Here is a 17871-nt window from a genome sequence, read left to right on the forward strand (position 1 = left end):
GTGTTAATTTGAAAGCATGTACGACTGAAGGGCAATGAAAACAAACCATAGCCCGCCTTTAGATCACTCCCATTGGCTGAGACGACAGCTCTCGAACTACAATTGGTTGAATTAATTGTCAATCTTTACTGGTCTATTTTGCTCTAGCGGCGTGACAACTGTCACAGTGAATGCCGACTGCCGAGGTCAAGGGGAAAAAGCATGGCAGCGTTGTTTAGAGGGGTTGCAAATGTTTTTCCAACGTGGAATAAACATGTCAGCCCTACTTTGGGTAAGGTATCTCCCCATGTGTTTTTTCTGGTGTTGTCGTGTTTTAGATCAGCAAGAATGCTAAGACCAATGCTAGTTGTGTTAGCACGCTGAAGTGACTGCAATCCCTTTGTTAACTACCTGCTCTGTGCAATCATGGTTCAATAAATGCAACCTTAATTCATCTTTTAAATCATCTTGATCGTGCAGTTGCAAATTGCAAATGTTGTATTTTTAGTTCTAAATGAGTATAATTATAATTCAAGTTATAAATACATTTCAATTCGACCACATTGCCAATGACTTCTTACATCATAATATCAGCGTGCCAAAGAATGTTTTTGAAGAATAATCATCCCTTAAAAATAAAGCAACTAGATTTTCCACTCTTAAATTACTCTAAACTGCATATACGTCATAAATCAGGATGTACCATTCATTTACTGAAAGTAAACGATTTTGCTTGATCAGTACTTGGCACAAAAGTTTCTTTGAATTTAGTACGATTCTTATTTTTGTCAGCATGAAACTATTGGTCAACTTTAATGCCGTGATAAATTTCCCTAACTATAAATGGGCTTAGTATTTGTACTTCATTGTAAAGCCTTTTTGTTGTCTGCTTGGTGAGTTGCCAGTATTTAGTATTGTTATGCTGCCAGGACTTGGGCTCATCCTTCACTGTTTAATAGGTTAGCCAAAAAAATACAAAGATTGGCTCTAAAAGTGACCTGCACCAGTTCATTTTAGGTTAAGGCACTTTTTATTGGAAAAAAACAAGTTCAAGTGAATACTTCTTTGATGACTTATTTTACACGGCTGACTCTATGCTGTTTTTTTCCTTGTCTTTCAGTCTTCATCCGGTCAATGGCCTCAAAAACACCAGTTGGGTTTATTGGTTTGGGAAACATGGGCAGCCCCATGGCCAAGAATCTACTAAAGAATGGATACCCTATAATCGCTACTGATGTCTTTCCGGAGTCCTGCAAAGAGTTGCGTGATCTCGGCGCCCAGGTAACAACTTCTTAAAGCTCTCACACGCAAATACAGTGCTTGTAAAGTCCTTAAATATTTGTTACTGTACATCGCTGGTGTCAAAGTGGCGGCCGGGGGGCCAAATCTGGCCCACCGCATCATTTTGTGCGGCCCGAGAAAGTAAATCATGAGTGCCGACTTTCTGTTTTAGGATCAAATTAAAATGAAGAGTATAGATGTATATTAAATTTCCTGATTTTCTCCCTTTTAAATAAATAATTGTAAATTTTTAATCAATTTATTCTGTTTTTAGTTCAAAAACCATTTTGTAAAATCTAAAAATATATTTAAAAAAAGCTAAAATAAACATTGTTTTAGATCTACAAAAAACTGAATATTCAGGGCTTTTAATCCAGTTCTTTTAATCCATTTATATATAAAAAATCTAAATATTATATCTAAAATGGTCCGGCCCACATAAAATCGAGTTGACGTTAATGCGGCCCGCAAACCAACCCGAGTCTGACACCCTTGCTGTACATAAATACATAAATGGATTTATTTTTGCAGGTGATGGACACCCCAGCAGATGTGGCTGAGAAAGCAGACCGTATTTTCACGATGCTACCCTCGAGTCCAAATGTCGTTGAGGTTTACACGGGCCAAAATGGCATACTTAAGTAAGTTTTGCCACGGTTCCGAATGTCCCCATAAACACGTCAGAAAGTGAGGATGCTATCAAAAATCTGTTTCATTGTTAGGAAAGTCAAGAAGGGGACGCTTCTAATCGACTCCTCTACCATCGACCCTGCCGTCTCGAAAGAAATGGCGGTGGCTGCGGAGAAGATGGGCGCTGTGTTCATGGATGCACCAGTGTCAGGAGGTAATGCAATTTAAAAAATATATTTTTTAAAGTCATTTTTGACTGTCCATGGCACTTAAAGATCATTTTAAAAGTAACAAAGAATCCAATTGGACTAACCTTATTGGTAATTCTGCGACCTATTCCTGACCCAATCACTGTAAATTTCACCTACGGGACCTTTTGGGTTAATGTCGCAACACGGGTCGTAATTACTGAAGCGGCGAGGTGCCGTCTTAAGGTTTTATTACCGCATTTGACCAAGAGGTCTCCGAGACAGGGTTGAGGTTTTAAGTCCTCATTACGTCGGCGCTGTCTGCTCACGATGGCCGCTTGACAGAGCACAGGATCGCCAGTCGCTCTTAATGGGCCGAGCCGCGCCGGAGAAGTCCCGCGTCAGAGCTTTTTCACGTTGATGGAGCGGTAATGGCGGCTATCCCATGTTAGTGCCTTTCATGTCAGATAGAGAGTCATAAAGAGGAGAAAAGCTCCCACGCTCAAGCTGTCAATCACGCCGTCTCGTCGGGATTCCTTTCATCTCGCGCGCAAATTTGGATTCCGGCGCGCATTTGGAGAAAGCCAAATTGTGACGCACGGGTTTGCTTTCCTTGACGGTAGCCAACTTTCGATTGCGCAATTCGGAATGAACGCACGACACACTCGGCTGCTCGGCGCTCCCGTTCTCCAAAGGAGTGCGGGCCGATGGCGTGTTTACCAGCTGGCGTCTGCGGCAGCGAGTGACTGGAGATCAGAGCCGTAAGCCAGATACTCTCCCTTAACACACACATTGTTTACATACTACAGACAGTGAACAGTTAGTGTGTGCACTCCTCTGTGAAGTTTGTCTCCCAAATGAGCTTTTTACTAGACGGAGATGGCCAATGATTGACCTTCTACTATGACTGGCTGTGCCAAACACATTTTCCATTCGTGTACTCTCACTTTTTTTTTTTTTAGTCAATTAATATCCAATTATTTTCCATTTTTATTACAGAGAAGACTACATAATCATGTTAAGATTTTTTTTAAAGGAATATTTACAGGGTTTTCCCCTTTTTTGTTTTTAACCATTATTTAAAATTGAAAGAGAATAGTATTATTATTATTTAAGAAAATACAAATGCACAAAATAAAAAAAATAGTGAGGATATAGCGACCCCCGGCCTATGTCCGAGTAGTATATAGCGGTTGAGAAAATGAGATGAGATGAAAGTTTCTCGATGATTTTGAATCCTCCTCAGACGACAAAACAACTTCTGTCACGTGTCGAGGGTGTTGGCGTACAATTGGAAAAAATAGAAACTGTGGTTCGAGAGTGGCAGGCTCGTTAGCAGTAATTACCCCAAAATGGCTGTGTCTGTCCCTCCATGCCCACGGCGGTGTGCCACATTTCTAACGCTTTTAAAACCGCCCTTAAAAATGTTCATTGTTTTTTCCCAGCGCCAGTGTTGTGAAAATCCTTAATTTTTTCAAACTGAGGCTAATGCTAGTTGGTTCTGTAGTCAAACTATTTCGGATATTTTAGCAAAGAACAATGAAAAAATGAGGGATGTTTTTAATGTTTGCCTTCCGAGTGACAATCTATGTATGTTCCTGTGATCGGTGATCACCGCCTTTTTGCATGCCTTTTATTGCCTATAAAATTGGGTGTCTTTTGTTCAAAGGTACGACACCCTCGCAAAAGCCTGATTTCAGGGATACTACGCTGTAGAGCAAGGGTGTCAAACTCAGTTTGGTTGGCGTGCGACATTAATGCCAACTAGATCTCCTGTTTATTTGTGGCCCAAAAAATGAAGTTAACTTGCCACCATTGACATTATTATTAGCTCAATAGGAGCTGTCACCTTGTGTTTGAAAACCTGTCAGCCCCAACCTGTCTGGTCCGTGGCAGTAGAAAGTAACAGATCACTCAGGCCAGGTTAATCCAGTCTGAGAATGGGATTAATGAGAAGATGAGTCTCACAGCCTGACGGCCAGTTAGCAGAGGTTAGCAATGATTCGGCTGCGAAGGGGGTGGGTCGCGGTTGCAGTCTGTCACTTTGACGGCTAACCAGAACTAGCGAGACGGCGACCCAAAGACTAGATTAGCATAACAAGCCCCCCATTGAGGGCTTCTGGTGACACAGAGAGAGATGGGGAGTCGTGAGGGCCATGGGAGGAGACGGACGGACGGAAGGGTGGTAAACAGAGTCACGGTAGCGTCGACTGAGGGGGGGTTCTGGAGCCCCTGCTCCAGATGGAGCTGGAGCCACAGCAGCTGTGGACTGCTTCCCACTTCTCCAATGTCATCTGTCGCCTGTGTTTGTGCGTGCCCAGTTGTGTTTGTGCGCACACGGACAAAATGTCAGCTGGTGGACGAGTCGTATTAACCAACTCTGTCCATCAAACGGAACTCAAATGTCACTCGCTTAAGCAGGAATTAGCATTGCTTTCACTTTTGAAAAGAGTCCTGATAATGCCGGGCCGCCAGAATAATTGTACACCGTTCTTCGCTTGCTTGCACATTTTGTGTGTGTGTGTTTTTTTAAATGAGCCTCTTCGGAGAGAAAGGATTGATTGCGGATCTCGCCTTCCCACTCCATTCTCTTGTCAACTACCATTGACCAGGCTCGGCCCGCGGAATTGAGCCGTTGCTGAGGGTGATGATGATCATGATGGCGCCGATTATTAAAGTTGGTCTCGTGGTCGATGGTCAGGCGTGGCAAACTTGGACCCTAAAGCGATGGTATCCCTAAAAGGCAAACTTGAGTCGCAGTTTCTCACGGTGTCAGTTCTCATGGTATTGTAGTCATTAGCTGGAGTGTTTTTAGCACCACGTCGCCGCATTAGCAAAGTTGGCAGACAAACGGTTGGAAGTGACATTTTTAATAGCTTTTATGGGTCTGCGCGATTGGAGTTTTTTTTTTACACCCTTTAACTGAATTACTCGATATCCGTTATGGTTTTAATGGCGCCTTCATAGCTTTTTAATTTGTTTGAGAACGCGATCATCCCGTGGGTGTAATTATATTGGTGGAGCACATGAGGACATGCCGTTGGCTTCCAAACATCCCCGTCGCCATTGATTGGCTCCTGCAGGAAAGCCAAAGTTAGCTGGGAAATGTTGGGAGTAAACAAGGTTCTGTTTGTTTACTGCAAATGGACTGCCTTGCAAATAAAGTTGGGGCACTGTTTTTTTTCTAGTAGATGTTTTGAATGTAATGTTTAAAAAGCACGGGATTGTTTCTTTACTTATTGATTGGCAATGCAACTTATACTCAGGTTAGGTTAAGTTCACAAATTCCTGAATGTTATTTCACACGAAACGGCATATCAAATATGAACCATCATTTAAAATAACGTGTGGCTTAGTGTTCCTTTGAAAAATGAAAGCATTTAATTCTGTCCATACAGTATGAATGAGCAACAAAGTACCCGTCAGGCCGCATCAGACCTCCCAGCAGGCCACTTCTGGCCCGGGGACCGCAGATTTGACACCGCTGCATAAAAGTTCTCGATTTGTTCACATTTCGAACTCTGCTAGGCCCCGCCTCCTAAAGGGAACTCAACGATAGCGCATTTTTCTTCACGTTCCTCCAAAAATGTGTTGATTCGTGTTCAATTGTGAAGTCGTAGTCGCCCAATCAACAACTGCCTGGCTCCCCCCCCTCCCCGCACTCTCACATCTTGTCTCCCCCTAGGGGGCGTCGTGTAGCTGCGCGGCGCTAACGATCCGCGACTGTCACTCCCGCTGGGATGGATGAGCCGGCGCGCTGGGCTCTCAGGAAACCTCATTAGGATTCCTCTTTAATCCGTCTCTGACAGAACCGACCCGAGTACGGGACGTCCCTCTGCACATGCACGCTGATGCATATGTGCATAAAATAGCCACTGAAGGCGTGTCAGGGAACACGCTTATGCTCACGCATGTTGAAAAACAGTCGTCGATATTCTGACGCGCACGCATTTCAATATTGTTTTTTTTTTTTCTTCACTCCCGACTAAATTCGATCTTCCATCCGTCCTGTATGACAACTGCTTACAGAAATCCTCTACATATCATCACAGCTTATTAGGGTGATTAGTTCATTTGCAAGGAGTGTTGGGAGGTAAAAAGAATGTATTCGCGTCTCTATATTCTCTGTTTGTTTTCTCTTTAGTGAGGTGTATTGATCGGCGCATTGACCGCATTATCGATAATTGCCTCTTTAGTTGGCCGCGAACCGTGATCTCTGCTAATTAAGCGGCAGTTGTCGCACTGCCCTTTGTAAGTGGATGTGCTTCTGTCTGCTGCTCGTAAAGAAATAGACTCAAAGGGTAGATTTGACTTGATACGCCATAGCACGTGTCATGACAAAACTGCGAAGCATTAATAGAAAAGAGAGCAAAGTGCCGAGCTATGACTTTTTTAAAAATCGCTTTCAATTGACGGCAAGAGATGTCCAATCCGTATTTAGCTATTGAAGCAAAGTGTTGCTTCCCAAAGAAAATGACATGTCTTGTGCATTAAAATACAAATTTAAATTTTTCGAACACTTCCTAGCATAACGCTAATACACAACGGTAGACACCATTTTGTAAAAACTACCAGTAAAAAAGAAAATGATGATTTTATGGGTTTTCTTGGGGACAGATTGCCCAACCCAAATGCACACCAAACATTTTTTCGCATGCATTGTGTGACCATCCTCTCCACTCTTGCCATTCTTCTTCCTGTACCTATAATGTGATTTCGTCTCTTTGGTCAAACTCTTAATTCCTGTTCAATTATTAACACCGCCATTATTAGGTGGTCAGTATTAAGAGGTCTTTCATTACAGTTTGACGACACCCCGAAGAGATTTAGAAATTCTCTTTCCCCGTCGCTCTACCTCCATAAAAGTGCTGGATTCTGCAAGCTGCTCAACATTTTGCGCTTTTGTTCGGGTGGACGTGGCGTCTGGGGAGATCCGCCGAAGCATTTAAAGGATAACACTGGCCCGATGGGCTCCAACGCGCTTGAAAAGAAGTTATTTTTTACATGAAGAGCTGGTCAGAGGGGGGTGCCGGGGGGGTCGCCGTTGCCTCCCACAACATGGCACGCTCCTTAAGCCATCAGGCGTGGGGAGGGATGCCTAATTGAACATGATAAAGTGAAAAGTTAATTACCCCTCAAGCTTGTCACCGATCGCCCAAAGAGGAGGAGCCGCGTCGGGCACAGCTGCCGCGTCTTGGCCGTACGTCTGCGTGCGGGTGAAAGAGAAAGGGCGACGGGACAAAAGGCAAGGGCTCCCGCGAGGGTTGTGCGGCGGATGATTGCAACAATCGCCTTTTAAACATGCGCACGTCCCTCTGCTACGACGCTACTTAACACGCCGGAATCGCAAGTGTAAAGACGACCTGCAAAATTTGGTTAAGTTACATTACAAGTGAAATGTACCCAATGTGTAACAATGCGTTGAGATGATGAATAATGAGAATATGTACTAATAATTGGGGTGATCCAACTTTGCGGTTTTTCAATTGTCGTGGCCATGTTTGGTCGACAATGTCCACGATATTCGAGGGATTACTGTATATCAAGAATACGGGATGTCACATGTTGAAACTTGGCGCCGCCGTGGTGTGTTCAGGTGTTGGCGCAGCCAGCTTAGCCAAGCTCACCTTCATGGTGGGTGGAGCCGAGGAAGAGTACCACGCCGCGCAGGAGCTTCTCACCTGCATGGGAGCCAATGTGGTCTACTGTGGACAAGTTGGCACCGGACAGGTAAAAGTCTTGGTTGTCAATTTTATGCAAATCCACATTCACGGCAGTTCATTGTTCAACTTCCCAAGGCGGCAAAAATCTGCAACAACATGCTGCTGGCCATTGGGATGATTGGAACAGCAGAAACTATGAACCTTGGGATCAGGTAAGCCCACTTTACCCTGGTTTGCAGCGCGCTAGCATAGTCGCTTCATCATAGAAAACAATGGGTCTCCTTTTTGCTAAACCGTAGCGTCAAATCATTCTTCTTTATATTCTTCTACATTATGTTTTTTTCATCACAATACGTTAGCATGCTGTAAAGCTAAAGCTACATCAGAAGATGTCAACGTCACCGCGACGCTCCGAGCAAACAAAAACGACTGAACGAAGCAAGCCCGTTAGCCGGTAAAAATCCATAAACGAGCCGCCGCTGTTATTAAAGCCGCAGGGTGCCGGCGGAGAGGAAAAAGTAGCGCTTTATAGTCCAAAAAATCCAGTAGTTTAGTTCCTAGGAGTGCAAAAGAGGTCACTGTGGGCTGCGAGAAAGATTGATGAGGAGGTGGAGTCCCTGCCTCTGATTTACATTTGCTGATTTACTCCCACAAAGATCCCGTCAGACCGCATTTAAGAGTGTTAATAAGAAGATATCAAGACAAATGACAATTTTAAAAAAAAATCAATAATAACCTTCCTTAGCCTATCCCAGTTCTTCTCAGTTGAAACTGTCCTCCCCAAGTGTAAATTACCAAAACTAATACACTTGTCTTGTCAGACAACTTCCTCCGTTCAGTCTTAATATGAGGTGTTTTTTTTTACGGGTTTAGACGACTTAAATGGCGTAGTGCACCTGGTTTTGATGCGCTCGCGTGAGCGTGCGTGCAGCTGTGCTTTTGCGGCTGATTTATCATTGCTGAGACGGAAGAAAAAGGAAAATTGGCAAGAGCGGCCGCACGTAAATCCTCACACTCGGCCACTGAAATATGAAGGCATTAAAGGAGGAACCGGGATTTACACGTCGCAACATTTCGAAAAACAAGTGGGTCACACGCACGCCTTTTTTTTTTCTTTTAACTCACCGGACAAGATATTTGGCTGAATCTGAATTGACGAGCGTCATTTAAGTTTGAAATCCTGCCATTTATCATCCAATGCAGCTAATTTTTTTAACAAGCTAATGCTTTGCATGGTTTAAATATGCCATGTTAATAATATTTATCGTCGTTGACGGGAAACAATGGGATGATAAAAGCAGCCATTCTTAAAACAAATGTGCTTTCTTACCTTTGCACACTTACTTTTTTTATTTATGTATTTTTTTGCTACACGCTCTGTTTTTGAAGCTAATTTGTTGATCTCAGATGGAGGTTGGGCCCGTCCCCACCAGAGCGTGACGTTGTCAAAATGCAAAGAATGGCCCCGCGTGCCAATTAGAAAGGCGCACACCAGCCGTCTTTCTTCTTCTTCCTGGTCCGTATTTGTGTTCCCTCCTCATTTTATTCCGTCCTTTAAATCCCTTCGCAGCTCTTTTCGCTCATTTGCGCGTGCTGTCATTTCTGCATGCAGTCAAGCAGTCAGCGTGGGGGGTGCCGACTCAAACTGTGTTTTTTAATGATGTACATGAACATGAAAGGAGGGGATTTATAGTGTAGCGCGTCTGCGTCGCATTCACACACACACACACACACACACACACACACATACACTCACACATATAGTGGTGCGGGAAATTTGAAAAGGTCATGACAACAGGCAGCCATGTTTTGCCAAGAGGAATTAAATCTTTCTCTCACCGCTGCCTGAAGGAATTGATTAGCGCTTATAAATGTGCTCGTTGGCTCTTTAAATGAAAGCGTTGAAGCTCGTCAGTTCGCTCATTAGCTCTTTAGTGCCATAACAAACAGGAGTCGGGCTCTTTAATTGAAGTGGAAGATGCTAAAAGATGTTTTTTTCTTTTTTTTTATCATGTTCTTATTTATTTTTTTATATCACTGGCTGGCATAGAAGTCCAATCTGTTAGCGTCTAGCTAACGCCTGCAATGGCGTTCAAGTCCCACTATCACGGATTTGTACACACTGCTTAAATGATAGTCTTGTCAAAGTGTTCAAAAAAGGACTATCAAGACTCACTGTTGAAATTGTTAAAATATATATATATATATTTGTTGTGGTTTAGTATTCTTAAAAATCGTAACAGCAGAGGACATTTGGGAAAAGAGTATATGGACGAGTACTCGTTGTGCTTATCGTGCGATATGTTGCAATATAAAATTTAAAATGTGTCAGAGGAGGAAGTAACTCGAGATGAACATGGGATGCCGTTACAGTAAAAGTTCAAATTGGAGGCCATGGAAGAATCTTGAGTTTTATTAACATCAGACGTTTTTGTTGTTGTTGTTGTTGTTGTTTTTCCAGTAACTTGCGATTCATCCTCGATGGCACATTTCTATCGCAGCAACACGTTTTGCACGTCCGTGACAATCTTGTTAAAAGCGTGACATGTCCACTTCTCCTCGCAAATTACTGCGGGCGGACAACACCTCCACCTCGAAGAAATTCATTGATTTATCGTTAACGGGGGGACAGCAGCTCGCCGTCGCCGTCCCCGCCCGCCACAACAAATGATCGGCCCGCTCCGGCGCGTTTTATGGTGCGCCCAGCCCGTAACCTTTCCAGCCGCTGACCCGGAACGTGGGGAGGGGCCAGCGTCTATGCGTGGGACGGAGGGGGGGGATGTCAAACATATGTCCCCTTGAGTCGCGGGAGATTGGGGAGGAGAGCGGGTGGAAGCGGGAAAAGCCGTCGGAGAATAGTCGCCACGTTTCCAAAACATAGCCTTAAATGTGGGCAGCCTTTACGTCGGAGTTCTAGTCTCTTCGTTGTGGCATCCGGCACCCGCGCCTGCTTTTGCGCCCAATCAGAGGCCGGGGTGAGGGGAAAAGCGACAGTCAAGTTTATGGCTCTCCCATGCCGCTTAAACCGCTTCACCTCCGCCTCTTGTACGAAGGGATGATGAAGGATAGATGTGGCGCTAAACATCAATACTGCATTAGGCGCCATTACCAAGCCCGCTGCCATTAACGCTAAAGAATGGTCGCAAGTGGGCGGAAGGTTCAGCAGGGGCCATTTTCTCCTCCTTTTAGGCGATTGGAATGATTCGTCTTTGACCGTCGCGATACACGTTTGGTCATTGCGCGCTACGGAAATCAGACTTTGACTGTCAAACTCAAATGGAATAGTTTGGTTGAACAGTTGAAACTATTTTTTCATATAACATCATTTTAAGAAAAGACGTTCCAATGATTTTTTTATTTTTTTTTATTGAAAAAAATGGAATATTTACAGTTGTTTTGTCCCAATTTTAGATTGGGTTTGGACCCCAAGCTCCTCGCCAAGGTCCTCAACATGTCGTCCGGTCGCTGCTGGTCCAGCGACACGTACAATCCCGTCCCCGGCGTCATGGAGGGGGTCCCTTCCGCCAACAACTACCAGGGAGGCTTCGGAACCACACTCATGGCCAAAGTAAGCCAAAGTCAATCAAATCCCGGACGCAGACACACCATTATTACAAATCCACACGTATGAGGTCGTCACATTTAGGGCTTTTCAACACGTCTGCTCAATTGGTATGTTTGACGGCCCTTGCGTTCTCGTGGGGGCTTTTGTGCGCCAATCGTGGAGACTAAAAACCCACGCTACGACAATATAATACTCGATTGACCCTTTCTCTGTCCTAGGATCTGGGCTTGGCCCAAAACACAGCCACCAACACCAAGACGCCGATCCCTCTGGGCTCGCTGGCGCACCAGATTTTCCGGGTGATGGCTTCCCGCGGCTACGCCAACAAGGACTTCTCCTCCGTCTTCCAGTTTCTGCGCGAAGAAGAAGGACAGTGAGGCCAAGAGGTGCGAGCACACAAAATCCAACACCAAAACCTCGCGCTCATCCCAAAATACTCAGGGGAGACTACACTCAAAATCTACAATCCAAATATTAGCAGAATAACACAGATCAGGTTTATATTTCACCATACTTATCCCTCAGGATGATTATTAGAATTGTTGGTTTCGAGCCGTTTTTTTTTTTAGAGTAAGCCCGATCCTCACTGTGGAATATTGTTACATTTAGAGGTTTTGAGTTTTAGCACTACTCAGGGGAGGGGGTCCAGATTATAGGATTGACTTGAATTTACCTCATTGCCACTCAAGTATTAACCCTTGTCAATCACGGTTTTACTTCTACACCGGTTATCTACTTCTACCTGTTTTCCTGTTGTCACTTGAATGGTTAAAGTCAAGGAACTGTTAGTTGATCCCTGCTTTAACTTCTTCAAAAGGATTGGACGCCTCACGGCGTCAGTGGCAGTGAAGGACTTAAGCAAATGTACATATTTATTTTTGTTGTAGAATTTCGAATTAGCAAGTTTCCCCATGCGCTGTGAAACCTTATACTTGAACCGAAGATGTTTATTAAAATGTGTTCTGTGTAAGTTTTCTTTTTTTTTACTCGGCTGCATTTTTTTTCTCATTTCTATTAATGAATGCAATTATAACCTGATACAATTTAGTTTCGCCTCTCAATAACACCGTCCATGTTGTCGTCTTGTGCTTTTTAGCCAATCAGCTCGGCTCTTATAGCCGTGGAATGATTCATTCGGAATGCAGCCAAAGTGACACGTCGCTAAATTAGCCGCTGAAAACTGGAAGCTATAATAGCTTGCCCAGCAGCCCGTAACAAGCCCCTCACAGTAAACTATTGTGGACTTGATATCTTTGCCACAACGCCGCCAATAATAATTCAGCCCCGGGTCGCAACCAAACAAGTCTCGTCGGGTCCACGACACCCCCACCCTCTTCTTGAGTCATTGACTCCGCTTAGGTTCATTAGCGAAGATAATTTCACTGCAGGCCAGCGCCAAACACGTCGGCGTGACAGCTAATTACAACATCACGTTTGGATTTGAATATGTATGCGCCATAGTTTGAAATGTCATAATGCTAAACAGTCAATTCAAAAGTGAAAAAAAAAACATCAAGATTCTTAGACTTGAGCGTGTCATTCATTCGCATAGAGAAATATCAATGAATGCATAAATTGATAAAAGGATTCCATTTAAAGCAAAAATATACAATAACAAACCGGTTGTTATTATTATCAGATTTATTGTATTTCACCATATTTAAGTATTTCATACCTTTTAAGGGTTACGCCATTTCAATTTTAATTGTACAATATTTTACTTCACAACACGTTGAGTGATGACATCATTAAAAAAGCGAATGTCATGCAGAGGATGAAGAATCTATTCCCACTTTTGTAACACGGAACAAGACTAGAACAATATAGTAAATCCATGCCATAACTTGTAACCAACAATTCTGCCTTTACAACCCTAAAAACCTTACCCTACATTTAGTACTCCGCTAATAAAATAATAATAATAGTCATTAACGAACTCCCAATTTTCCAAACATGCTACTCTTAGACATTTACCATCCAATCTGTATCTATCTGTCATATTTACCATATCTTCATGTATTTCCTGCCCTTTCTCCACCTTCCGCTATTTCCCCAACACAAAAACCGCGAACACCGCGGGCGCACAGACGCCCAACGTCACCTGTGAGTAACGATAGCGGGCGCTCGCTATTCATCACACGCCGCCGCACGTGCTCAGTAGCTCTTCATTATATTAATTACTCTCTTTGGAAGAGTGATCATGGGCCCGGTCGGATGGCAATGGCGCCCCGGTACCGACGAAGTCCTTCCTGAGTAATCACGCCGCGCTCTAAAAGCGCCCCGCAGACCTCGGCGAGGGGTCTTAAATACCCAGCGGGTGGGTCGGCATCCCGGGAAAACACATTTATCTCTGCCTGTGTCTGGGTGGTGTATTCCAAAGGCTACAGGTCAAGTTGTTTAATCGACTTTACACTTAGTTTGATGTTTTCTAAAACTGCATATTCATTTTTTTCCTCATCCAATCAGAGCCAGATCATCATAAGCCACTAGGGGTGTTTTCCCATTTCCAACCAGGTGATCAGAAATCGGCAGATTCTCCAAATCGTCAGAATCGGACGCAAAAATATGTGAGCATCCCTATTTTTCAGATTGATGTCTTTTATTGTTTTGAGTCTGCAATAGCCTCATCTCGCTCTGTTTAAAGCTATCGTCACAGCCAATTGGCCCGATACGCTACGCCTGTCCGCCACTAATTGAACAGAGATGGAACAAGGGGGGCAAGATGGTAAAAAGAGAGGGAGGACGGGCGTTCGAGGCCTTATTGATTAGCTGGCTAGCGCCGCAATGTTTCTCTCCTGACGCTTACAAGCATTAAAGCTACATAAACACCTATAATTGGTTCGTTTAGAGGCGTGCGGAGAGGACGCGCTAACGCCCCCACGCTATCGGGCCGGGCTAAATTAAACGCTCGTTAATGTCATTCTCGTGGCTCGCCGAGAGGTCGAGATCGCCATGGCGTACTAAAACGGAATGCTAAAATTGTCCTGGGAGAGTAGAATGGAAAACGGGGAGGGGCGCCGTTGACTGTGACAAATTAGCTCTCGGATCCGAGGGTGGCGAGCGAGCGAGACGCAACGTTATTATGCTGTTCTAAGAAAAGATGGCGTGAGACTGTTGGGACTTTGACGCATCTTCGCATTAAAAAACGAGAAAGACGATTCCACCTAAGAATTAAGAAATTGAACATTTCTAGGTTGAATGAGTTCAAAATGTAGAGATCAGGCATTAGCTGTTTTACTACTGCCACATCCTTCATTGGCCGTAAAACCAGTTGACAGGACGCGCGAATGAAACCCTCGCTGGATTTCTCCATCATAATCTAATTTTGAGGCCCGGGTGGATTGTTGCTCTTATTTGTTCGACTTAAGCCAACTTCAAACTAATGTGAGCGTATTCACTAAACTTGACTAGTTACTAACGTACTCATTTTTAATTGATGTGATCAACTTCCATTACAGTCAGTCCAATAGCCGTAGCATGCTAACCTAGCCGTCTGCACATTCATTTCAGTTATGCGAGTGGTTCCACTTCTCTTCTGGCCCGTCAATCACACCTCTCTCAGATAGCTCCATGATTGCAATCGACACTCCGATGATGGAAGCGAATAAAACTGCGAGTGACAAGCCGGCGCGTGAGTCACGGCCGCGTATTAAAAGTGGAATGTGACACTCGGGCGTTCTTTACTCAGACGTGCTTTATGACGGCCGATGTTCAATCCCTGCTTGCGCCTTTTTATGCTTGCGGGTTACTTTTAAAGTCCCGCTTTACTGAATTCCATAGATTGGACTTTGCTGAGCCACAACAATTTTTTTGTCAAAATGAACCCAAAAATGTGCAAAACAGACTGTTAATCTCATTTTGTTGTTGGCCAGGCAACCAGAGCTAGCAAAGTTAGCATGGCTGCAGCACCCAGCGTTTTAGTTTTGTTTTTTAAGAATAACAAGTTATTTATTTTTCAATCAGTATGCTAGCCTCTAGATTCAAGAGGGGTAGATGTCAGATATGTATTCAGTAGGCCCCTGAGAGCCAATGTTATTGAACCCCAAGATACTTCCGTACAGTTTTCCATGGAGTCCCATGGCCCCTGCTGGAATCCTTGCTTTTTATTACTTCACTGGTTTCAACTATGCAGAGGCAAACCTTTTAATATATTATTGTTATTGCACAATTTCAACATCAGTGTCAATCTAGGCATCCAATCCATTTTGAATCAACAGCAGGCAACGAGTTGATTTTGCGCTGGCCAGATCGGACCCCCTGGCAGGCCACTTCGGGCCCATGAGCCATACCTTTGACACCACAGCTTTAAAGCAGCAGGCGTTGTCGAAAGCAACGTGTCGACTTCTGCCATAAAACAAATGAGCCACTTCTCTCTTTTAAGCGAAGACGATGGTTCAGTGGACTTTTTCAAGTCGTTCCCGCGTTTGCGTGCTCCTCTCCTCGCCGCTGCCCAAACAAGTCTTTACCCAACGTAAACTGGCGAGTCGGCCGCGGTTCCGTCCTCGTAAAGGCGTCGTGGCGCTTAGGAGCCCTGTTTACAGATGGGCTCCGACGGCTCACCTCTGATCTGCCCGCCGACAGAAAGAAAGAAAAACGTGGGAGCGGGGAGGCATGGAGACGCCAGGGGTTGCATGATTGCAGGACAAACTCATAAAAGTTCCATTAACCCAGGAGAAGTTAAAGAGGCCCTGTTTTCATCCAGCAGACAGCCGTCACAAACAAAGCATCACCATAAAGCCGACCCTCCTTCCTTTCTTCTTGATCTCCCCGCAACGCCGCTCTCCTTTTTCATCCTTCTCAAAAAAAAAAGAAAAAAAAAAGTCCAACCGTGCCCACGGCGGCGTGTCCAACCTTTTAGCAAAGTCACCTTGGGATGACCGAAACACGATTCGACTGAAGACGCCGCGTGTCTTTTAAGACGTTAGCGTCAGCCTGTCTGCGTTATTAAATGCCGCATCCGGTCGCGACAGCTTTTACGGCTGGGCGATCATGTAAAATCATCGTGGCAGATTTTGATGGCTTTCAAAGTGGCCGCTTCCTGTTTGCGAGAGGAGGCCACCTACTCGGTTTGTTTACAGATTGTAATCTGCTATCAATAGCTCGCCAGCTACTTTTCTCTGAAATGGCTTGAAACAGGTTATATAGAATTGCACTTCATTTTTAACCCCTGAATATGATTATTGACATCTGAAATTAATAAATTGGACCCCAACATATTCATGGTTTGGGAACCACGTATTCATCTATTGGCTATTATTTGTTTCTTTTTTTTTTAATAATAATTTGATCTTTTCAGGGAAACCAATAGAGTCATTGTGTATTTTTAACACTGATTTACTATTAACTCAAATGTAATTCAATATAAAATAGAACACCAGAAACTAAACTATTTACATAATTAAAATATATACAATTTACTATATTGTAACCATTTAAAGCCTAAAACTATCAGCCAGTGAGCCTTTAATGGTCCCTCGAAACAAGAAAAAATGCCAATTTTCAAATAGAAATTGTGATAGATTTGTATGATATCCATTTTTATAAGGGAAAAGAATATCACATTGCTCAAAATTCTTGTATATCAGCTTATCAGTACCTATTGAAAAATGTTTTTCTTCCTCTTGATGTAGATTTTCAGGTTTATTGTTCACCTCTAAAAAAGCAGCTCTCTTCCAAAGTGCAATGATGAATCTTACTAATCTCATTTAACAGTGAAAAAGTATACCACTGAAGTTCTTGGCTTTAAGGTAGTACCACACAACTCTTCTGTGAGCTTTTCATCTTTGCCGTCCAAGCAACAAAAAACGACAACATCCAAAAACGAATGGCTCCACCAAGGATTGACGTCAGCTCCACTCATTGCTAAGAAGACGATATCCAATCAACATCATCCGTCCTCGCTTCCCAATTTGACAGAAACTTCCCTTTTGCCTCCAAACATATGCAAAGTTGTTGTTTTTTAAGTACTGTTTATCCCCGAAACCAAGTTTCCACAGCTTGACACGGTAAGCGGAATCATGCTTTGACATCACACACACACACACACGCAATTTGACCCCCAGTCTACCTTGTCAATCAGCTGACTTTTATGGTTTTAGGGAGGTCTGCTCCAAGCCAAAGAGTGTGAGTGTTCTTTCAAATCATCCATTAAGCCACTAAGCACAAGCTCTTATGCCCCCGATATCTCCCCTCGCTGAGTTCCCATGGTGTAACCCTAACCCTCCAAAATGGAACACACTCATTCAGCGCCATCGACGGGGATGGATGTCCAATCCATCACAACGGACCGGCTCCCGTTTGGACCCTGGTGACCAGTTGCCTTGCGGCAGAGAGGATCGGACGCTTCCACAGTGGCATCAAACGCCGTGTTGTACAACAACAGTAATCCAAGTGAAGATAATAGGTCGTTTTATTTTGAAAAACTGCTTTTTTTTTGTGGTGGACCCTTACTGGTCACATTATTAGGAACGCCTGTACGTTCAGTTGCAATGAAATCCAGTTGTCATATTTTGATGACACTCCCATTGATGGGGATGGAGGTGCAAACCATTTGAAGTGGGAGGGT

At 43.9% G+C, this 17871-nt stretch overlaps 1 protein-coding gene across 1 annotated transcript; it reads left to right on the forward strand.

Annotated features, from left to right (window-relative positions):
- The first annotated feature begins 116 nt into the window (after positions 1 to 116).
- On the forward strand, positions 117 to 12276 carry hibadha (3-hydroxyisobutyrate dehydrogenase a). The gene is made up of 8 exons (XM_077590127.1): positions 117 to 271; positions 1100 to 1260; positions 1792 to 1901; positions 1983 to 2104; positions 7675 to 7808; positions 7877 to 7953; positions 11153 to 11309; positions 11525 to 12276. Exons 1-8 carry the CDS (start codon positions 202 to 204, stop codon positions 11681 to 11683), a joined length of 990 nt encoding a protein of 329 aa, XP_077446253.1. The 5' UTR covers positions 117 to 201; the 3' UTR covers positions 11684 to 12276.
- Positions 12277 to 17871: the final 5595 nt, after the last annotated feature.

This window comes from Stigmatopora argus, chromosome 21, assembly GCF_051989625.1.
Source record: "Stigmatopora argus isolate UIUO_Sarg chromosome 21, RoL_Sarg_1.0, whole genome shotgun sequence".
Lineage (NCBI taxonomy): Eukaryota > Metazoa > Chordata > Actinopteri > Syngnathiformes > Syngnathidae > Stigmatopora > Stigmatopora argus.